This window comes from Papaver somniferum, chromosome 3, assembly GCF_003573695.1.
Source record: "Papaver somniferum cultivar HN1 chromosome 3, ASM357369v1, whole genome shotgun sequence".
Lineage (NCBI taxonomy): Eukaryota > Viridiplantae > Streptophyta > Magnoliopsida > Ranunculales > Papaveraceae > Papaver > Papaver somniferum.
This window is the reverse complement of record NC_039360.1, coordinates 105,836,872-105,861,236: the sequence shown is the minus strand read 5'-3', so window position 1 is coordinate 105,861,236 and position 24,365 is coordinate 105,836,872. Positions and strand designations below refer to the sequence as shown.

Genomic DNA, 24,365 nt, shown 5'->3' with positions numbered 1-24,365 from the left:
TTTCAATTCAGCAATATAAAAGGCCTCTGAATCATGATTGAAAGGGACAACATTCGTCTATACAAGAATTTCTCGACAAGTTCATACAGACAATCTTTCGTCTACACGAACTCACCGTCTGAGCAATCACTCTCAACTGAGTAAATTCAACCATTCAGAACTTTCCTGCGTAGAATACACAACACACCTACAATCTTATATCACCATTGATCTCACACATTTCTCAGCTTCCCTCCTACAGATCAACCCATCCTCTCTTGTGACCGAATTGACTCTGGAACGGCCATTGTCTTGGTTTAGGCCAGAGTCCTACAGATTGATCTCTCGAACTTAAAGCACTCCCTTCTTGCAGTGCATCTGTGTGAGGTTCAACATTTCGCTCGGTCCAAGGAGTCTCCGCACGGTAGTCTCTTCAATTCCGTAAAAACCAGCAAATCGTTTTCCCCTTCTACAATTTATTATCCATTACTAATAGATAAAGTGATATATTGTTAACAAAATTCCATGATTTGAATGTTATTTTGTTTTTATTTTTATTTTTTTCCTTTGATAAAACACAAATTTATTGAAGACTAGAAGTTGTTACATAAGACTAGAAAAGGTTCCATGATTTTAATTTAAGATATGCATATTACATAGACTATAATCAAATAAGAGCATATCGAACAGCAATCAGTCCATGCAATCTAAGTTCGAAAATTTGATTGTCGTAGGAGGTAAATATCTGATAAATATGTGATATATACTAAGGTGTGTCTGCAGTAGCATATGATCATGTCATCCCATGTGCTCATGACATGTGGAAAACAACCATTCAAATGAATCATGAGAATCAAAGAAAGCGTTGGGGGCATTTAATGATGAGTTCGAACGGTCAATTAATGGAAAAGAAGGTAGCTAGGCTAAGTGTCAAGAAAGGATAAACTCAATGATGGAGCCAAAACATTTTGGCTAGATGGTTAAACGGGAATAAAAAAAATAACACCGCTATATAAATTGGCGGCCGTAGGCCGTTCGAAGTTTTTTGGCGTGTTTTTTTACTACACAAAATGTTGCGCAAATTGTAAAATGTTGTAGTTTTATGGTATTTTATTTTGTTTCCACAAATACTTGATACTTATAAGAAATTTTATACTGTTCAAACCTATTATCATTATATTTTTTAAAAAAATCTGTAAAATTTATTATAATCTAGACCTATTAATAATAGCAAATTTATAAACAAAACCATAGTCATCCTAAAATATCATATTAAATATGTAATATTGAGAGGAAGGATAACCATCTTCCCTAGTACTCAAGTGGCTTCGTCACTGGACAAGCTAATCGGACAGGCAGACCAGTGCGATCAGGTAGTTACCTGAGAACATCATAAGGGATATTCCCAAAAGATAAGTGATGCCAGATATGGTATAAAAGGCGGAACTTATGAGTTTGTTTGGAGAGAAAAAAATTAGTGAGAGAAAAGGGAGACAAGTCTAAGAGTGATATATATATACCATCTTATTTAAAGTATGAATCATAATCTTCTCATTTGTAACCATATCATACACTAGTTGAAAGATATAATCTTATGTAACTTTACTTATACTAGTATTTCCTGTGGATGTAGGTTGGTTGTACCATGAGTAAAAATACCACATAATAGGCCAAATTGCTACTTAAGTCACTTTTTGGCCCTCATCCAAGCCTGCAACCAGCCTACCGACTGAAGTAGCTACCACCTAATCCAGTGATCCATGAAGTCAACGCCCGGTCAATGGTCAAAGTCAACCGCCGGTTAACTGTCGAAGTCAAGTTGCAAGTCGCGCCTCTAGCCAATTTCCAGTCATGTTGCCAGCGATGCTGCCAACCAGTTCCCGACCATGTCCCTCGATCATGTTGCACAGCACTGTCCACAGGCGAAATCCTCCATCCATACTGCCAACCCATTATGCATGTCATCCAGTCAATCCAGTCTGCCAGCAGAGTGAATTAATACAGGGCGGCATGCAGGGCAGTTTCATGCAGAATTGATTCTAGGAGGCATGCAGGGAAGTTTCACGCAGAATTAATTCCATGCATGCAGGGAAAGTTAATGCCATTTAAGTTTATCTCGACATTAGATGTTCAACCCTATAAATAGGGACGCCCTGGTAGAGAAATAGGGAGGCTAGGGAAGACAGAAAAAATCCATTGTAATTCTGATATAAATAAAACATCACTCCCCAAGGTGATTCGTCCGTGGATATAGGCAAAACTTCCCGAACCACGTAAAATTTGTGTCTCTCATCTTTATGCTTGTTTCATGTTTTTAACCCTGTTTTCCTCATCATCACCAAAATCATCGCGTTTAGTTCCTGGAAATATTTCTGGGTACAAACATAAGTTTACTTAACAACCACACCACGAAATGTTTTATATGTTTATCATCTTTTACCTTTATTTCCTTATTTTTGTATGTTTGCCGTGATTATGTTATAATCATGCATCTAATTATTGTTGAAAGATCATACTATCTTGTGTTGTAGAATTTTATGCAACTACTATTATGAATATTCTACAAGTTTTTGCAGAGTATATAGAAAGGAGAATAGATTGTATGAAAATCAATTGAGTTGAAAATGACTAGTACTGTGGTGTGTACCCTTTTGGTTGGGAAAAAACAAACATGGGAGAAAATATCCAACCGGATTAATATCTTTCTTTTTTTTTTTTTGAAGCATAGGGTTAATAATGTTTAGATAACTCTAAAGTTTACAAAAGATTTTTTTTAAAAAGGTACTGACTTATAAAGGGGGTTAGTCCACGAGTGAGTTGGGGGGAGTTTAATGTATTTTGAATCTCGGGGATTTTGAGGGAGTGTAAGAGAGAGTATATGAAGTTTGAGAGAGTTTGGTGCTTTTAGTGTAGGGAGTTTAAGAGACTCCCAAAATCTCTACTCTTTTGAAAGATTTGGAGTGAGACAAAAATACACTATAAACTCCCTAGAACTCCTCAAAAAAAACCAACTCCCTAGTATTCTAACTTTTACCACTAACAGGGAGTTTAAGAGTTTCATTCAAACTCCCCCACGACTAACGGGGTTTTCTAGGGAGTTTGGGAGACTCTTCTAAACTCTCCCACGACTAACGGGGATTTTGAGAGACTCATTCGAACTCCCCCACGACTAACGGGAAAAAACTCAACTACATCCAACTCTCCCAACTCCTTCGAGAACTAACACCTTGATAATTTAATTTGTGCAAATTAAGTCTCCGCCCCAGCGGGTATCCTCGACGGATTACTTCCACTTGGTGGGACCTAGTTGGAAAGTAGCAAGTTACCATGGGTTTTGGTACCCTGCTTGTGGAGTGGGGTGGCCACCTGCTCCCATAGTGCTTACAAGAATAATTCAGTATCGAGAAGAGTCATGCTCTGATAATCTAGTTATACAAGTTGTTCAAGGCCTAAAGATGTTGTCTCGGAAAAGTCTGGTTTCCTTTTGAAAACTCAGCTTGTTCTAAACTCTCAATGTCATAGCCGGTGTCACTGTAGTACAGTTGTAAAGCCACTAGGTTATACCAGTGATTTGAGTTCAAAATTCGCTAGTACGCAATTCTTTACCGATTAAAAAAAAAGACTCTCGATGTCATAGATCACAGGATCCCACATTCTAAAGGGTTTGTTTGTATGCAGTAGCAATGTCATGCATTTGAACTACCAAATAGTTTCATATTTATTGTTTGGCATGGAATAAAATGGATATAATAAAAAGATGAAATTTCACATTTTATAATCTAATTAAAAATATAAAATGGAAGAATATTTACAAAAATATATTTTCTCTAGCAATATAAAAAATTAAAAAGGAAAATAATTTTTTTATAAAAAGAGAAAAGATATTTGTTCTTAAAATAATGGAAACTAAAAATACAAAATATTATGTATGAAAACAAAAACTAAGTAATAATATTAATATTAAATTAAACATTTAATAGTGAAAAAATGATGTTAAAAAGTATAAATAAAAATATATTTGATTATGTACATAAAATAAGTGATTAATATTGGTCGATCATGTAATTAGAAAATGTAATACACGGTCGCATTCAACCTCAAAATATAAGTACCCAATGTAGCTTTTCGGAGTAGTAGAAATTCGTTAAACTAATCCATTATAAATTAGAAACTTTGTTAAGCCAGTTCTGATTTGGGCCAGTGTGCTGAATTAATAACCTCACTGAATTTATATGATGAAAGAGATTTTAAATTTTCAATAGGACCCAACTAATATATAAATTAATAATCAGTGTAATAATACTATATTATGATGATGTCATATTAAACTAAGAACCCAAAGATTTTTTATTTTTATTTTTTATGAAAGTTGTTGTTTTCTTGTTCATATTAGTAATAACATTGGACTTTATCTCTAAAAATTTTGTAGTCCTCTTGAGATGTTTTAGACGGATTTTATTTTGTGTTCTCCTTATTATTTTAATTTTGAACCTCAAAGTATATACATTTACACACATAATACATTTATTTTTGAAATTTAAATATAATTTTGGTATGTTTCGGTATATGGATAACTTATTAATTTATCGGTAAACTAATACTTCGCTAAATTAATAAAATCTAGCAGTCCCAAGGTTACTAATTTATTGAAGTTTTATTGTCGTAGGAAGTGGTTGTTATGTTGTGTAACTGAGTCCATGCCAACACACCCAATACTGCACCCCTTAACTACTCTCTTTGATTGCGCTATATTTTCCAAATTACATCTGATTTAAGCGTGTCAAAAGAATCCTAAATGAAATGTTTGATTTTTAGAGAAAATTTCCACAATTCAATATATAAGATGTCTCTCTGTTACTACGTTTGAAAATGCAACATTTAATATTTTTGTTGGGAAGATAGGATAATGTGCATTTTTAGAGGTAACTCAAATAAAGAAGCTCAGAATAAAAGAACAAACAAAAAACAAAATAAAAAATAAAAAAAAAACTAAGTTATGAGTTGTGTGGATAATTTTAAGCCCTACTAAAACAAAAGAATGATGTTTGCAATGCCTTCTTCATCATCGTTCTGTCTTCTACTTGTTTCATGGTAACTGAGACTGAATCTTCCTTGGACAGCTTGCTGGTAGATCATGGTAAAACAAACAAGAATTTGCATTGTTCAAGCCTGGATTTCAATATTAGTGCACTTCATTTGTTTAGCCAAGTTAAAGGCTAGATCAGCTCCTCCTGTTCCTCCCAGTTCTCCATTGTATCCTGGATGTCCTCTATTCTCAATGTTGTTTCCTGCAAAATCCAAAGAAACTAGTGTTATATAGTAGATAAGTGAGTCGGGGTCTTGTATAATGTATATTTTTATTGTAATTCCGAAGCCTCCTCTTGGAGAGGAGGGGGAGGAATTCGAGGATCAATATCTTCCTCACTATTATAGAGTTAATTGTTGAGAATGTGATCCTGCAAGTGGTGCACTCTATTTTAAGAGCAGTGATGTTGTTTAATGCTCATAGAGGTATGACTAGATTTAACTGTGTGTGATTAAAATTAAAGTCACACCTAGCCTTCCAGATATACCAACATCAAACGGCATGAGCATTTCCATAATAATTGGAACCATTGTTGATTGGACCAAACCAAGAGTTGAACCAACCCAAGAAAGTGGTGTTAGAGTCAAACTCACCATGATTTTCCCCAACAACTGCTGCCAGACAGAGGTGGCTGGTGGACAACTTAAGAAGATATGAGTCATGGTTTCTTCCCCACTATTGCATAGCTTGCAGATGGGATCAATATAATGCAGGATGCTACCAGTCTTTGCATTTGTGGGAGAATTCCACAGGCGCATTTCCATAGAAAGATTTGGATAACATGAGCAATTGTCCATTTCCAGGTGACATCGAGTATCAACATGATATGTGTTGTGTATTTTTGCTATGGAGAGATATTTTACAGTGAACTTCCAAAGTTTGTTAACTTCCAGAAAATCGGAACCTCCTCTTCTGGGTGAGTGGCAGTGTCAGTAATAACCTTGGCTTCAATAGGATTAAACCAGGTATTGGTTGTGGATACATTCCATTTCCCAGTATCCAAGAGAAGATGATTCACCATAAGAAGACTGTCAGGATAGTTGTCAGGCTTTGTTAGCAGGTTGTTGTAATATGCAGTCCATTTGTCATCCCATATGTTAATTTGTTTTCCGTTTCTCACTATCTATCTGCAATGTTCTTGTATGTTGTTGATTCTCTCCAGAATACCTTTCCAAATCCAAGAGACATCAATCTTGGGTTTAATGTTCATGTTGAGAACATTTCTTCCTAGAAGGTGCTTAACATCCATTAGTTTGTACCAAAGGGAGTCATTGTCTTTTCCAAGCGCCAACCAATTTTTGCGATCATGAAACTTTTGAAATGCTCTATATTCACAAACCTATACCTCCTAGATTTTTTGGCTTGCAAACTGAAGTCCAAGCTTTTGGGTGGTAGCCTTTTGGGTTGTCAATATTTTTGCCCCTGAAGAAATCTCTCTGAATTTTGTTGAGGTCTTGACAGGTTTGCTATGGCAGCTTGAAACAGTTCATCTAGTAGATGCTACAATTGGAAGTGACCGATCTCATGAGAGTGTACCTTCCTGCTGGGTTTAGAGGACCATTTTGCCAGCTAGAATTTCTGAGCTTAAGTTTATCAACCCAGGCCTTGAAAGAGAGAATTTTGATTCTATGAGCGAATAAGAGAGATCCAAGATACTTATCATTCAGGACTATTCGAGCTATCATGTTGTCGCTAATGAAAATACTTAAGTTGTTATCGGTATTGTTGCTGAAGAAAACTCCTGACTTATTGAAGTTTATTAGTTGGCAAGAAGTGGAGCTGAATAGTTTGAAGATATCTACCAGATTTTGGCTTTCAATTTTGTTTGCTTTGCAGAACACTGTGCAGTCATCACAGAAGATGATTTATGGAAGGAGCCCCTAGTAGTCATTGCAGGTGATTTATACTTAGGTTGTGTTTGATAACAGAGAAAGGAAACAATTCCATGGAAAGTGTTTCCATGGAATCAGTTTCCTGGGGGAAGCAAGGAAAGACTTTCCATGGAATTCCACGGAATTGAGTTTAAAACATACTTTAGGCCACGCTTTTATTGCAATTCCATGGAAACAGATCTTTGACCAAACGACGGAAAACACGCTATTTCCATGGAAAGATGGCTAATTCCATGGAATTAACTCCTATCAAACACAACCTTAAATGTTGCTTTTATTATTTCACCGAGGCTGTTAAAATCTAAGAGCCCTGGTAGTCATTGTAGATGATTTGTACTCAAATACTGCTCGCGCATTTTCAGGGAGGCCGTTAGAAATCTAAAATTTATGATCTGTCATAGATAACACTCCTGCCTTAAAAAAATAAACTCCTACAAATTAATCTTTGAAATTCAAAATACAGTAAAAACTCCATATATTAATAGCCTTGGGACTTCACAAAATTACTAATATATGGAGTTTATTAATATAAGGAGCTATAGAAAGAAAAAAGGGTTTTTTTTGCTAATTCAAAGTACGTAAAATGCTAATGGATATGGATGTCCACATTAATCATGTAAATGAGCAAGTAGTCGTATATGATTTGACCGAAGAAGAAATCATCGATGAAATTAAACAAGAAGGGGAGGCAGGTAATCCTGATGATGATATTACGTAGATGCCAAAAGTTTCATGCCAAGAAACTCTAAATATGCTCGACAAGTAGGAAATGTTTGGCTTCAAGAAGAAGGTGCTCATAATAATGAGGTCTTGTGCATCTGCAAATCAAAAGCTGCGATAGCAATCCGAAAAGTTATTTCATTTTCTCAAACAATTATTGATAAGTATTTTATTTCATCTTAAATTTTGATGCAACAAGTTCTATAAGTTTCCAATAATGACGATTATATTAATATATGGAGGTAAGTTCCTTATGACGAAACTGAAAAAATGAATTAATATCAAAATATAGAGATTATTACTATTTATAACTGGCTCAAGTTGGGTCTATAATATTTTTATTATTGTACGGAGTTTATTATTGTTAATATACGGAATTTTTACTGTATAAATAATAAACATGTGTATTGCTACGTAGTTTACTACAGTGTAGAAATAAAGATAGAAAAGAAAAAGCTGCGCGCCCATTTTCTCTCTCCCTCTCTTCTTATGATATCGCGTAAACTTCCCATTGGTTGGTGCAACCTTACATTACAGTAAACTTTTATTTTCTGATAGACTACAGCGAAATGCAGTGCGCCATTACCACCACTACTACTTCATCACAGTTAAAAGTTAAAACCAAGTACCAAAGCATTTTGGACAAAGACATAAAGATGGAGTGATGCCTTAATAGCTTAGAAAGGTATCAATGTATCATCCTGTTTCTTTGCGAGTGATGATCATCGGTGGAGTTGCAGGAGGTGTGCAGCAGGCGCATAATTTCAAGGCTTTAGAGTTTAGACTCGAGAGAGAGAGAGAGACTGACACCAAAAACAAAGACAAATTCTATTTTGTGGACCACCCTACCACAATTTACTTGCATTTTTCCCCCACCCACAAGCCCACAATACTAATCTCAGGCAGCTTAACTTAGCTTAAAAACATGTTCTGTGATCTTCTCTCTTACTTATAGTACTTTGTTTACTTTTTAAAGTCATTCATTCCTGGGTTTCATAAATTTTGATAATGATCAAGAAAAAATGATCTTGGGCAGGATGGACTACAGGCAAAGCAGCAACAGAAAATGATAAAGATCTGATGGGTAGACACTTTTAGCGGTTTATGTGTAGAATATACACAAATACAATTAGGGTTTAAGAGGGGAGGGGGGACCATGTTTTGCTGCAGTCTGTTTGAAGTGGAAGAACATGTTTCTGTCGGTTGATTAATCTCTAACTCATCATCTTCATTCAATCAAAACACAGAGATTAAGCTTTGACTGTTGGTAGGAAAAAACTAAACTCACCTACCCTAACCTTCTCTTCATATCTCTCGCTCTCTAATTATTCTCTCTGGCTCTACTGTTTCAAATGTTTTTCGTATGGGATCTATTTGTTTAAGGTATTATATTAAGACCCAGTACTTTGTTTTTTAACTTGGAAATTTTTATTTTACTTTTATCCATTCTTGAGAATGTTTTGTTGATCAATAACAAGCTGCCTCTCTATAATCTATATATCTTTTCTATTCGCTGCTCTCTTCAAACTTACTTGCAACATATATTACACATACATAAAGGTTTAGAGGAGAAATATGGGTTTGATGGGTTTAACACCCACAAACCCATAGAAAGGAGTTAGTAGTTTAGTTAGTTAAATGTGATTAATTATCTGATGATGAAATGAGATTATGAGTTTGAAAAGAAGAACCAGCTAGTGTGTGTATAGACCAGAGAGGGCAAAAGAGAAGTATTAATCTGGTAGTAATTGAATTGGACGAGATGGAGTTTAGAGGGACAGATAAAAGATCAATGCCAAGTTCATCATCATCAGCTTATAATAATAATCCATCAATTATTAGGGATCAACTACCATCTTTTAGTGCTACTACAACATTACTTTCACCAACAAGTGGTAGAGGAGGAGGGGAAAGAAGAAGTAACAATGGATCAACTTCAGCTCATCATCTCTATCAAAATCAAGTTCTAGATCAGCATCAGCATCGTCAACGAGTGCCTGTTGACAACCAGCCGGATCCAGATCCAGTTTCGATTGCAGGTATTGATACACCACCAGTTGCTTCACCAATCGCTATCGATGGGTCAACAACGGAATCTCTTACTACAATCCGATACCGCGAATGTCTCAAGAATCACGCAGCGAATATCGGTGGGCATGTTGTCGATGGATGCGGAGAATTCATGCCAAGCGGCGAGGAAGGAACAAGGGAAGCTTTGAAATGTGCAGCTTGTGATTGTCATAGAAACTTCCACAGAAAACAAGTTGATGGAGAATCATTAGGTGCAAATTGTTACTATTGTTACAATCCCGGTAACAAGAATGATAGAGGAAGTAGATCAGTTCCACCACGTTCTCATTCTCATCATCCATTAACAACTCCAACTACAACATTCCTACCAACACAACTACAACAACATCAAAGTAAGTTTCATCAATTAGGGTTGCCAAATAGTCCTCCATCAGGTCCAATTCAACCAATGATGATGGCATTTGGGGGCGGCGGCGGTGCTGAGTCCTCGAGCGAAGAACACAATATGTTTGGCGGGATTGGGCAATCATCTCACCCAGGTTCATCAAAGAAACGATTTAGAACTAAATTCACTCAAGAACAGAAAGATAAATTGTTGGAATTTGCGGAGAAGATTGGATGGAGAATTCAGAAACAAGATGAACAAGAAGTGCAACAATTTTGTGCAGAAGTGGGTGTTAAGCGTCAAGTTTTTAAAGTTTGGATGCATAATAACAAGCATGTTATGAGGAAGAAAGAGTTGTAATGAAAATCTAGTAGATAGATTGGTTGGTGTAGAGAAACCGAAGAGTGTATGTGACCAGAGAGATAGAGGAACCCTTGGGTCCAAAATGTGTTATTAATGTTACTAGTCATCAAAGTTCTCTATTGAATCCTTCACCCTACGTGTTTAAGATATAATCTCATACTACATGGAACCCTAATAAGAGTTTGACTCATTTTTTTTCTCTTCAAACTAAAGATAGAAATCTGAATAGTTAAATGAGAGGCAATCTTCCAGATAACCGGTCTCTCTAAAGTTTCCTTAACTACCTTTCGTCTAACTTCACAGAAGTAACTTCTTGTCAAAGCCGTTGAGCTTTTCAGCGTCTTGTTGTTTTCTGTTTGCTTGTTTCTGTAGGAGACACTTTTTAAAGGTTGGACCACAACCCTATTAGGAAGTTCAAGAAACATGCTCAAGTCTAGGACCACAAGGATATTTAGTCAATGGAGTTCTGGTATTGACTAATTCTTGATTCGGGCAACTCATGTTGCACCCAAACAACCAGATTTCTCAACCAATTTTAGTTCAACTATACAACAGCAATATACCGTATTGACTTTCTTACCACAACAAATTTTCCTAAAATATAACGAGTACATGATCCTTAGCAAGTTTGAGAGTTATTCAGTGACAAACAAATTAGACGAGAGTAAGATCTTTAATGGCTATTATTCAAGTTAGTCTCATTCCTCCATAACAAAAAAATAGTAGTTTTAACAGTATTAGACAAAACTTGAATTATTTCAAATACAAAAACAACTGCACTATTTGGTATCAAGAATTCATCAAACAAAAAAATAGTAGAACTGGGTACAGTTCGCTCTAAGGATATCACCAAACAAAAAAATAGTAGCAATTCATCGAACATATCACTTCTAACTTCGCATCATTCCCTAAACTATTCCCGGGACCAAGGTAGAAATTTAAATTCTGTGAAAAAAAACTTTACGCACTTTTTGCGCTCGCTAGCCCTCTTCAAACTACGAGTTCTTTCCTCCTGTGATGTTCAGCTACTTTATAATCGACAATCTCCTTGAATAGGTGGGAATCCAATGCGCAGTCGGACTGTCCATACACGGCTGCTTGAATACTAGCCACGAGTTTTGCTATTTCTCGACCAGAAAACCCATCAGTCTTACGTGCAGCCTCCCATATCTGATCCTCTGACAAATCCTTTACGGTAATCTGCTTAGGCTTTTTCTTTAATAGGAGTTTTAAACCTGACTCGTCCTCAGTTTCGAGGTATTTTTTCAAGTAGAGGTTTAATAGTTTGAAACGCTCCTCCACACCTGGGACTGGGAATTCAATAACTTCATCTATACGGTCTGTAATAGCACTGTCAAGATCGCCTGGTCTGTTGGTCGCGAGTACAAGAACAATATCTCGTGATTGATCTCCAGTTCGAAAGAGCAATGCATTAAGTGCACTACGCTGAGCTTCACTCATATGAATACTATTACGCCTGCATCAAGAGAAGGAAAGGTCAAAGACTGAGCAAATACAAAATAAAATATAGGATCAAAGTCCTTGACTCCAGAATTGGGTAAACCAAAGGGTATGCATGAGACATTGACCAAAGTTATAATCTGCCAGATGTTGTCTGGGTCACGAGGCCAGCCACCCCACCAACTGAGGGTATACGCGCGCCTATACACCTAAAATGGAACATCTCTTACGGGATACCTCTTTGGACGCATTGTTGGCACCCCAAAATTCCTCAAAGCGTCCAATTCGAGCGAATGGTGGCGAATAGGCCGCCATCGCACTTTCCTGATGAATTTGAGTATTGCTAGGCACCAAGCCACCAACCCTACAAATCAAAACCTTTGGCAAATACTCGAACAAGCTGCTCACATTTGGCAGCAAAGAATTTGCCTATTATATTTGAGCTGCCCACCCATAATAAGCAAAACTCGTCCAGATTGAAAAGTGGCGTAAATTCGAGTCTAACAGAACTTGCAGGTTTATGAGAAATGGAAAGCAACCTACACTAAACAGTGATTTTGACATGTAACTTACTCGCAGAGGAACGCATCAGCCTCGTCTATGAATAGTAAGAGGCCTTTGTTTGATTTTTTTGCCCAATCAAATAGCTGATGGATTTTGGTAACAGCCTCAGCACCCAGTGGGGCCACATCTCCTCCTGTCATCATGGCATAATCCAGACCCTGCAAATGTCCAAAAGAGAAGTGAGAATATTATAATGTGTTCTTCCTAGCTCAGTGCACATGTGTAAACTATATCATTTCATAATTCAAGGTAGGAATGTGAAGAACAGATAATTGAGGATAAAGTAGATAATTACAGATTTCCGAGCTATCTCTTTTGCAACCATGGTTTTGCCAGTCCCAGGGGGGCCATAGAAAAGCATGTTTCGGAATGGTGCCTGATGAGTCTTGGTATTTGCAGTGGCCCGGGCAAGTTGCTCTATCCGCCTCTGCAGTGAAGGGTGAAGAACTATGCTTCCAGAATTGGTTTTGTTTTGCATGAAGCCCATTCCTCCAGCTGTGGTACTTTTCTTGAATAGCTTACCAACACCACTCGTAACCATCCCTGACCACGGGTATTTGGCGATTGATGATTCTCGGATAAGTGATGGCTGGCCCAATATCCGATTGATGTAACCCCATGTTACTCTTGCACCTTCTCTGTCAATGCAGGAAAATATATTTAATGCCTCTTAGGGTGTATTTATCCCATTAGTAAGACTTCTGGTGAAATTGTAAATGAAAATTCAGGATTTATACTGAACAATAAGATGTGAAAACTCTTCTATTCGGCGTTGGTTACATTTTCTTAACCAGAAAAAAGCACGAAATACAAGTAATGTTAGAGGAAGTAGTTTTGGCTAGTAGTTTACAAAAGTAACGGTATAATCAACTAGTTCGAATTTGACAAGTTCTTGATGGACCAATCATCAAAAGCATGCCACAGATAGGTATGGTCAACAAATTCTTAGTATTTCTCACTCTACAAAATATTTAGGATTAGATACACCAGTATCAGTATAACAGTAGCAACATAAAATCCAACAAGGCAACAAGTTATTATTTATTAATAATGCAATTGATAAACATAAAGCAGGGCGATGAGGAAAAATGATACATATTTAGGATTAGAGAAAGTGATTGCCAATATCAGAATACAGTACACAAAATCCGTTTTTTTTATTAATAACGAGTCATTGATTATACAAGCAATAAGCATAAAACAGAACGTTAAGGAAAAATGATAGGCATAGCATGGTGCACCTTGTAGTATAAACTCCTGCAGCTAGTGCTGTAACTCCTCCAACAGCCATAAGTAACTTGGTCCGGTCGGTAAACAAAATCCTGAAACCTCCTACAATCAAATTGAGAGACCATTATATCAAGAGGATCTTTTCCACTTTCAACCAGAATAAGCAAACTATGAACATTAGCAAAGCACATGCAGAATGTCTGCACTGTTCATGGAGCAGATGATGCTAATTAAATTTGCTGTGGCATTCAACAACATATGATCTAAGGGTCAACAACTCATCAAGCCAAGTTGTCCAGAATGAACGAACATGTGGAGGTAACTACAGTAACTACAGTTCCATATATCCAGTATAACTCGAACAAACTGCACTGGCTCGTAACAACTGAACTTGGTTTATTGCATTAAGCAGTTTGATTCCTTTCACATGATCATGTAAACAAAAGAACATCAAATAACAGAATAGCAAAATGAAGGTAAGTTACCAGTTGTCTACCTTCGATGTGACCAAAAGTTGTATTTATTGCAGAAAGCCAATTTTCTGTTTCACCCTTCAAAGATTCTACAAGCATTCTTCTGTTAACATCTTCAGACAGCCTTTCCTCAAGGGCTCGACCTTTAGCTTCCTCTTCAATTTTAAATCTTACTGTTTCACGCTCTATTTCAGCATTCTCTTTCTCAGTTCGTCGTAACTGAGCTTGGATTTGCTCTTCTGCGGCACGTTTATGGTCCTCCTGTTTGGCGGCGGATTCCTCTTGCATCCTAACCAATTCAGCATTGTGACGCCTCCCCGACTCATGATCAGTCTGAAAAAATTTCAAAAAACAAGCACCGGTTAATGTTGAAGATCAGTAGTTTCCTTGATGAGTAGGACTAATAAAGTATCACCTGACTCCTGAATCCAAAGAATATATTCTCTCAGACTCTGATCCGATGCGCAGACCAAATTATTGGCGCAGCGTAATCTTTTCAAAAACCTTGTCAGCCTAATAAAATCTAACCAGCGACCTCTCTTCTACATTTGTACTTTATGGAAACAAGAGATCTGTTTGAATATTTCTACTACAGTTACAAAACATCTGACTCATTCTTTTGCGAACTAAACAACCTAAACAGGCCTTTCTATCATTCTATGACTACGTTAATAACTTAATATACTATAAATCTCATAATATATAATGAAATCAAGTTCCTAGATTTATAATGAATGTACATAAATAATATTTTTCTAACCTGCATCCTTTTTCTCGCCAACTCATCTTCATAGCGCAATATTTGTGCTTTTGCTTGCGCATCTTGCTGTAATAGGTTAAATTGTTCTTGAGCCATTTTCCTTTGCCGCTCCTACAGATGCAAGTTCACAGTTGTAAAAAAATAGGACTTCAAAAATAAAAGAACGAAATTTCATCAAGGAAGAACTTTTGAATGCAAAGTGTAGAGTATATCAAGTCAAACACAAAATTCTCTAACTTTATGTCTCGAGTTCAAGCTGCTCTCCTTTCCCTTGTAAAGCCATTCAAATGGATAATTTATCCTTATACCGGAGAGTGGTTATCAAGTGATGTACAGGTATTTGCCCATCGACTACTGGGTGTGAATGATAAGTGCAGGACGAGAACAGATAGCTTAACTACCACGCTACCTAGATAGATATCATTTCATAATTTGACAGACAGAAAATTAACTAATCTCAGAAAAACCACCAGCTTGGTGAATATATTGAATTAAGTACCCAAGGGAACTTGCACAACTTCTCTACGCTTCCCTTTCTGAAGTTAATTAGGTTCTTATCTCCAAGTAATACAACTAGAAAGCCACAAAGCTATAGCCCAAAGGTGGACCACTTATTATTGTTAGGAGAGATTGGTAACTAATTCGATACAAAAGAAATTCTAATGCGTGCTTAGATATCTACAGATTATCCCTAAATAGAAAAAATTGCTCAGCAAGCAAAACCCAAAATCTAAAATTCAAGTTCATTGATTACTTGGGCAACGCGGAAAAACACACTTACAATGTCATTTTGAGCTTGCCTTGCCAAAAGTTCAGCTTTCTCAGCCTCCGATTCTTTTAAACGGGTAGCTTCCTGCATCCTCATCACTTTAAAAACCTAAAAACACAATACAAGAAAAACCCCAATAAGAATCTCTTTGACCAAATTGAATAGATAAACAGGGAATAGGTTAAATTAAGAACCTCTTTAGAGTATCGATTATTATTAATCTCTCTAAGAGATTTAGCCGCACTCTCTAACGACTCAGGGTCAAAACCCCCCTTTGGTTCATCATCCACTGACGATGTGTCATCCTTTGAGTCAGTTGTTCCATTGTTCTGTGAAGACGAAGAAGATGAAGAAAACGGAGAGAATCCATCAGCGTAAACAGGATTATTTAATGTAGCAGTAGCAGCTGCAACAGTTAAAGCTGCTGCACAAGTAGTGATTTTTGATGCAAACATTGACTCAAGGATTTATAGTATGTCCAATTGAAAAGGGGGTTTCAGAGAAGAGACATTGGTTTTGAAGAGAATGATTAAGGGTTTAGCAAATGAGAAGAGAAGGAGAAATTCAGATCGGGAAAATTATAAACCCTTGTAAATCGGGTTATTGAATGTGTTGAATTCTTTCGAGGCAAGTTAGAAAGGGGAAGTTGAATCCGCGCGATTAGAATCTAGGGCGGATTTCTTTGGCTTCAAGGTAATATCATCTGACGGTGGTACTTTTGACTATGCGAAAGGCGCCTGCAATCCACTCCAATTGCTCAAATCCACACCAATTTAAAGAGTTTGGATTAGTCTAGAAACCACTAGTTTAAGGCATCAAAAAAACAACAAAAAAACACCGCCTGCAAAATTTCAGGCGGACTCACAATGTTTCACGAAAATGGCAATTGCAAGTACTAATGGCTTGTGTGGTTGCTCGGCCTGCCAAATTATTTTAGTTGAACGGATCCAGGTTCTTACCAGCATTTGCACTTGTAGAACCAGCTCCACTCTTGAAATAGAACCATAATACATCACATTTAATTTACTAAGATACTCAGCATTCAACTTTTCAGACTCAAGTACAAGATCCAATTTAGTATTAGCTTCCCTGAGGGTTTCAAAAAGCTTAATTAGTAACAACGGCACCAATCAGTAGCCCAAAATGATTAAGCTCTAACTGAACTTTCTCAAATACTTCTTTCTTGAATTCTGTAATATCATTAAAAACATCATTCATAGGCATTCTAACAACAACAACTCTAATTTCTCCACTAACGAACGGGAAATCACCAAAATTCCCAAGTTAAGAATTGATATACCGAGAAATTTCAAATCATCCATAGTAATACCAGTGACAGATTGAATATTCGCCAAAACTTATTCAAGAAATCAAAACAAAAACAAGTTTGCTTAAAGAAAAGGGATATGATTTTGTTGATGAGAAAGATTTAATTTTTAGGGTTTGAAAAATAATAATGAGTTGTTGGTAATGAATTTATGAGCAAGAGATGAGGTTGGTGGTGCTTTTGATGGACCGAAGGAAGAATCAGTTTCAGAGAAGGGTTAGGGTTCCACAGATGAATAAATTTTTGTAAAGAGCATAATTATTAACCATCAATTTCAAGAACCTAATTGTGGAACACCATAATTTGGAATCAAGAACTGATAATATTTGCATTTGGAACTAAAATTACCTTTATTAACCGGAAAGTCATTATTAGAATTTCGACGCATTACCAGCACTGAAAGTATAATCTTCTTCAACATTAGAATTTGATTTCTTCTTCTTCTTAGAACAACCCTTTGATGAAGACGATGATGCAGCGGAAACCAAAAATTGATTCTCCATTAGAGAGTATGGAGAAAAAGACTAGGATCGAAAAAGAATTTTAATGATTATTTTCCCGAATGATACCATGTGAAAGTTTATTAGAGGTAATAAAAGATAATATTATTTCAGAGTAATTGAAGAGATTGTTACAAGAGATAAAGTCAGGTATTTATACACATACCTGACACAGACTTTAGTCAATGTATTGACTAACATTGACAATATATTCTTACATACCCCCTCAATCCTTTACAAACAAAGTAAAGGCTTGAACATAGAACAACTAGAATCGAACACCCATACCCCCTCAAACTGATAATAACAATGAATCAGTTTGAAGTAATAAGTGTTTAGACAACATAAACAGGCTGCACCAAGAAAAAGTGACAAGGTAAACTAAAAAACAGCAAAACAATTCACCCTCTCAAACCGACACAACCAGTGAGAGAAATGAAGCTAAAGTCAAAACAAGGAACAAGAGTAAACTGCAGCAACTGGCACCAGAAATTCAGAAATAGAACTTATCACCACGACCAATAGACTGAACTTGTTGAAGAAATAGTTGAGGCAGAGCCATTGGCAACAGTGGACTGCAATATGAAGAATGCACCACACTCACTATTAACAAAGAAGTATGCATGCAAAACTGAACGAAAAATAACAAGTCTTCAAACTAAAAGGCGGAAAAATCTGACAAAGTCTTCAAGCAGCTGCAGGAGAAGTACTAGAAACAACCAACTATGTCAATAGTCTTGAGAACGTATGAGAACATAGCCTATAGTCAATGCAGCTGCTAACTGATACTCAGAAAGAATGTGGGACTAACTAAGGAAGCAGAACTAACAAATGATGACGTAGAGAACAGTAGCACCAGCGGAAACAAGAAGAATTGAAAAGACTTATAGTGTTCCTTGCTAATCCAATTATTACCCAATAAAACTCTTAGAAGTAGTGATCGTGCTAGAGACTAACTTCCAAAAAGAACAAGCTAATCCAATAGATGGACTGCAACAGAAGTACTATCTCATAGCAAAGTAGATCAATAGGTATGTAAAGATATTGATATAACTTGTACTGAAGTAACAAGTCATATAACTGGTTATTGAATTGTTTTGAGTACCATCTAGGTATTGAAAAGGTATTTAGAAACTAGTTTTTAAAAAGATTTTAGGACTAGAATTTGTAAAGGTATTTAGAAACTGGTTTTAACAAAGTTTTTAGTACCAGAATCTGTACAGATATTGATCAACAAGTGACCAAACTGAGTATTGAAAAAGCTTTTATGACCAACTACTATTGAAAAAGATATTTAGAAGATGGTAGCTAAGAAAATCTCAGAACAGTTCTGTAAAGGTATCGAACATATTGAAAGATATTGAAAAATGTGATGGTATTATGGTATTGAAGAGATGTAGTAATGTGCCTGACCTGCCCAATAGCTTGCGTATTCAGTTGTAGTTTATACCACCAATGTCTTATGTATCTTACAAAAATAAATATCTTTTGGTTGATTTAATGGTTGTGGATGGGTTTTTTAGTGTGATCCATAGTTACCATTTGCTCCGAAGTTAGAAAGTTGAAATACAAATCGCGGCTAAGAATCAACCCATGTTTAATGCCCACATCCAACCTCCAGATTCACGCATCCATTATTATCTCTTCGTCTGTTATCAATCCCATTAATATCAGCACCAATTTAGGGCATCAATCTGCGATAATAGTTGAGTTGTTTCCAATAATATTGTCCCCACCTATTATCCTCTTCAGTTACGAATTATCCAATAATCTCCTCTTCAGTTACGAATACAAAAACGATTTTCTTTAAAGACCCAGTAATAACTTCAAACGTTACATGCAACAGCGTCCCTTTCAAATGTCCCACTACATAAAACCTAGACGAGGTCATCATCTTACCATGTTTCAGTCGCACACTCTTAACAGTACTAGATAATCGACGGTTATTTTTTACACAAAATTGGTTAAAAAGACCAAAATCAACAATTCCTGGGTGAAAAGGATATTTATATTTTGATATTGTTTGAATGGACAAAAATGTAAAAATAGCCAGGATGTAAACAATTTCATCCTACCCATTTTCAAATATTTTTTCTTATTTTTAATTTACATCAGGATGCATCCAGTTTCATCCTTACTATTTTTTAAGTTCAAGTCAGGATGAATCCAGTTTCATCCTTGCTATTTTTTTAGTGTCCATTTCACCCATACTAATTTTTACTCGTCCATTTGAACCATGTTCTAAAAATATTTGGACAAATGACCCATTTTCCGTATTTTTTATTCAATTCTTTCAGTGGTATTCTGATTTGCTTTGGGTTTTAATGAGATTATTATTGTTCTATTGTAGGTTTCGATTGTTGTATTCAGAAAATCATCAGAATTCCAGACATCTTAGGTAATTCAATTTCGATTTCGATTGTTGTATTCAATTGATTTTTTTTTTTGATTATGTAGTCTACAAAGTAATTAGGAACAGTCTACCAGTTACATAATACCAAAAGATGCCTAACTCATTTTCAGGAGACGACCATCATCGAGAAAATAAATTATTAGAAATGTTAAGTTCACTTTGTGTTGTCTTTTCGAAATATGTTGTTCTCCCTATATTATCGTTGGATGATTTGTTTTGACGGTCATTACCTTAACTTCCAATAAACAATATGTACGAATCAAGTTTTCCTATTGATCGAAAGTGGAAATAATAACCTTAAGACTGCAAGGGCCTAGGGTTTCTTTCTCAGCATAATTAAATTTCCAATTATTTAGTAATTTGATTTGTATAAGATGGTCTAACTATAAATTACATCCTCTTTGTTTTGAGGTCTTGAATGTTCCAACCTCTTTGTACTATTTTTAGGTGAATCAGAAAATGATGAAATATGCAGTGATCAAGGGTTTGAACTCGGACATCCACCACTTGAAGCAAGGTTGTTAAGTGCGTCGATGTTTGATCACGATTATTATTATTTTATTTTGAGAAATTTAAACTTCAAATTTGATCTTATGTTTTAATTGAACCAATATTGCTTATATAAAGTTTCTTATGTTTATTTTGTTATGTGGTTCTTAGGTTTTGTTTTTGGAAAGAATAGATTAGGGATAATTAAGTTTATTAAATGGTTTTAAAGTGCACTAACTGAAAAACAAGCACCATTACTTCCTTCCAAATGAAATTCATGTAAAAGAGTGATGTCAGCCTTTTCAATTAATTATGTATTTGTCTATCTCTCTGAGTTAGAGTTTCATTTTTAAATTTGTGCAATATCGTTTTATTTTCTTTTCTAAGGTTAGCTCAAATTGTTAAGTTCCATTGGAATTTGATTTTGTGTAGGTATTATATTGTTCTTTACATCAAGAAACATGGAAAACATCTAATTATAGTGTTCTTCGCTGCTGATTTTCTTTTTGGATCCTGTTAAGCAAGAAGAACGTCACATCTCACTTTCTATTTCTTCACAAGAATATTTTGAAGGTTGGTTATTTTTCAAGTTCTATTTCTGACAATAAGAATTTTCATTTTGGTATAATTTTTACATTTTACAGTAAAACCTGATTAGAATTTGAGTCTCACTTCTCATCGATACGTGATAACGTTAGTACCACCACTTGAACTAATTTTTAGTCCATTATCAACCAATCGGTTTCACATTTAATGTTATATTTTCAAGTCCCAAATTCAACAAGAAATCTCATAGCAGTAGTGATGAAGTATCAGTCTTGCATCATATATTAAAGAGTTTTTAATGAACACCGTCCACCCAGATGCACCATAAATCTTCACTAGGCATATATAGTTTTATCTTGGGTGAGATCAGCTAAGGGAATCAAGTGTGTAGTATCATGTTGGGATCAGAGACGTAAGGATCGCAACGGTACCTTGAACCAGTGTGAGATTGATTAGCGTTAAACTACAGTCCAGTACGAAGTTCATTGGTAGTAGGCTAGTGTCTATAGCGGCTTAATACAGTGTGGTGTTCAAAGATGGACTAGGTCACGGGGTTTTTCTGCATTTGCGGTTTCCTCGTTAACAAAACTTCTGGTGTATGTGTTATTTCTTTTCTGTATTATATTTTGTTATATAATAGAAATATCACAGGTTGTGCGTTAAGATCAATCAATTAGATGGTTGTTGATAAAAATTGATTGACACTTGAATATTGGTCTTTGGTACCGTTCAAGTTATTTCTCCTTATTCAATCGGGCTCGCAAATTCTTATTTGTTTGATTGCGGATTGAATTGAGAAATAGAGATATCGCTCTTTGATATACTTTTCTATAGATTGAGTCTAACCGTCTAGTTGATTCTCTTGAAAGTATATTGGAGTAAGCCATCTCAGATTGCCAAACGAATTGTTGGGTGTGTTTGTTAGACCCCCGCTTTTTTAGTTGAGAAACGAGCCAGACATCATTTGCGTTCTACCGTTTGAAGGCGAAGATTAACCGAAGCTTTTGGAGAACTTCATCAACAAAATGTAAGTGAAGGCTGAACCACCTATTTCTCAAGTTATATTGACCTTTCTATCCTTGAGGCGATTGTCGCATAACTAATTAGATTAGCATGCATAGACAAGAATTTCGAGTCGATAACTAATTATTTAGTTTACGAATTTCTTGAAATATAATGACTAAGATTCATGAACATTTGTTCATACTTGATCAAATTTCGGTGGTGTTTATGGTGGTTTTTAGTTCAGGGTTAAAATTGTAAAACCTCGCATTTAATATGTTATCATTCTGCAAAGAGACAGACCATGTAAAAGTGATGAGTGCTCAACCTCTTCACTAGCGCATTTATTGAGCAATTCAATATCTTCACATGAAATTTATCCAGAATGGTGCATGTAGTAACAATCCCAGATATTCTATAAATTTCGACACCCTGCCTGTATTATCCAATTAATATAAGCTTCTTTGAATACTTTCAGTGCTATGTTCCCCGGCTGAACCCTTAATATTGATATGACATGATAATTTGTGTTCACTCGCAGCAGAGTAACATGAATTTCCCAAAGTATCAAGGTTAAGGTCCTTGCATAAAAGTACTCAATCGGAAAGCATACTGCTCTCTGGCAATAAATTTAAAGAACTTTGTGTCAACACAATGAATTCAATTCACAAGATTCAAATATCAACCTGATTAATTTGCAAAAATTAGGGTTTTGCGCCCTGCACAGTATATTAGACCCTGCTGGTCGAAACTAAGCTTAGGCAAACTAGGCAATTGATCCGTCATGGATTAGTAGGCGCAAAATCCTACCCAAAATCAGAAAACAAGGGATAAAAGAGGAGTCGCGAAAAATAGGAGCAACAACAAAGGGAAGTGTGGTCGTGCCATAGGCCAGCCGGCGCCACTTGCAGATGGCCACACCCCCATGCTGCTCGACCGACCCTCCTCTTCCCCATCGACCAATCAGGTCGCTCTAAACCTGCCACAATATTAAAAGAGGCAAATTGCGCCAGATGGTCATAATGCCAATTGACTTTCCAAAAACCGCGCCAGTGTGCTAATGGCATGCCAAACGTGCCGTTCCGCGCCAACATATTAATGGCATGCCAAACGTGTCATTCCTCTCCAACATGCTAATTTTCATGCCAAACGTGCCACTTTGCCGCAGCAGTATGCCAGACGTGTCAACATGCCATAAGTAGTGCGCCTACTTGCTAATCCACCTTTTGTTCGTGGCCAACGCTTAAAACAGAGTCCGGTCAAAGTATCCCAACTAGAAGACGATTTTTCCTTAGTGACATTAGTTGAAACCCTAACTTTGGTCGTGGCACAAATTACGCCACTTTGACCCCACAACATGCCACAAGCCATGTGGGACCCAACAAACCCTAAAAATGGCGCCATGCAATGATCACCCGTAGCCATCCTTGCGCATGTAGTTATTCATATATTATGGCCCGCCATAATTCCTTTAATGCGGCCATGGAACCATTTGCATAAAGAACGTCACCGTGTCGCGGCCACATGCCACACGCGCTAATTAGGGTTTCGATATGCCAAACCCTACTTTAGCTAAGGTTGCTACACCAACCAAGATAAGTAATGCTACCTAGGGCATTAAGATTGATATGGCAACAGGAACTAATGTTGCTGAGCCATATTTGGGTCTAACACCGATATGCCAAATGTAGCATCCACGGCTAGGCCATGCACTATTTGCGCCACCATACCACTGGCATATGCCAACCATGCTGCTGTGCCACTGGCATGCGCTAGTTATGCCAACCATGCCGCTGCGCCGCTGGCATGCGCTAAATATGCCACTGGCATGTGCCAATGACGCCACTTTGCTATTATCAGATGCCAATGGGATGTGGCGTCATGAATTACAATCTCAGCCATCCAAATTCGCCACAGAATTGACTGGCCTATGGCAAGTCTCAGGTTCACACGCCATTTTCCTACGACAAGTCCCATGACTTGACTTGCCACAACATGATCATCCGCCACCCAGCTGGCGCACGGTTGATAGAAAAATTAGGTCTTGCATACAAGACCCGCTCAGCGATCTGCTGCACATTTTCCACGAAAATACTCGAGACATCAAACATGTCACAAACTGGGGGATTCTCATCAGGATATTGGTCTGGAGGTTTACAGCGTGGCGTGCAACACGGTCATTATAAGAAAGTGTCAGGAAAGCGGGCAGTTAGTGGCGGCAAGAAGTAGTGGGGTGTAAACTAACATGTTTCCTTCAAAGTGGGGACGTGGTTTCTAGCATTTACACATTACCCCACTTCTCCATCACTCAACTACTCCCACTTCCTACGAGATCAGGGTGCGTTCAATTATGAATTGTATAAATAGGTTTCTAC

At 36.7% G+C, this 24,365-nt stretch overlaps 2 protein-coding genes and 1 pseudogene across 2 annotated transcripts; 2 read left to right on the top strand and 1 right to left on the bottom strand.

The window, feature by feature from the left end:
* The first annotated feature begins 8,627 nt into the window (after window positions 1-8,627).
* LOC113357029 (zinc-finger homeodomain protein 6-like) lies at window positions 8,628-10,659 on the top strand. The gene has a single exon (XM_026600282.1). The coding sequence runs from the start codon at window positions 9,440-9,442 to the stop codon at window positions 10,451-10,453; it is 1,014 nt and encodes a 337-aa protein (XP_026456067.1). The 5' UTR covers window positions 8,628-9,439; the 3' UTR covers window positions 10,454-10,659.
* Window positions 10,660-11,137: 478 nt separating this feature from the next.
* On the bottom strand, window positions 11,138-16,451 carry LOC113357028 (ATPase family AAA domain-containing protein 3-like). The gene is made up of 8 exons (XM_026600281.1): window positions 15,908-16,451; window positions 15,726-15,821; window positions 14,945-15,055; window positions 14,208-14,517; window positions 13,723-13,813; window positions 12,777-13,119; window positions 12,491-12,639; window positions 11,138-11,933 (listed from the first exon to the last, which is right to left on the bottom strand). Exons 1-8 carry the CDS (start codon window positions 16,166-16,168, stop codon window positions 11,447-11,449), a joined length of 1,848 nt encoding a protein of 615 aa, XP_026456066.1. The 5' UTR covers window positions 16,169-16,451; the 3' UTR covers window positions 11,138-11,446.
* A 141-nt stretch (window positions 16,452-16,592) lies between these two features.
* The window catches only part of LOC113359829, a 67,681-nt pseudogene continuing 59,908 nt past the window's right edge, over window positions 16,593-24,365 (top strand).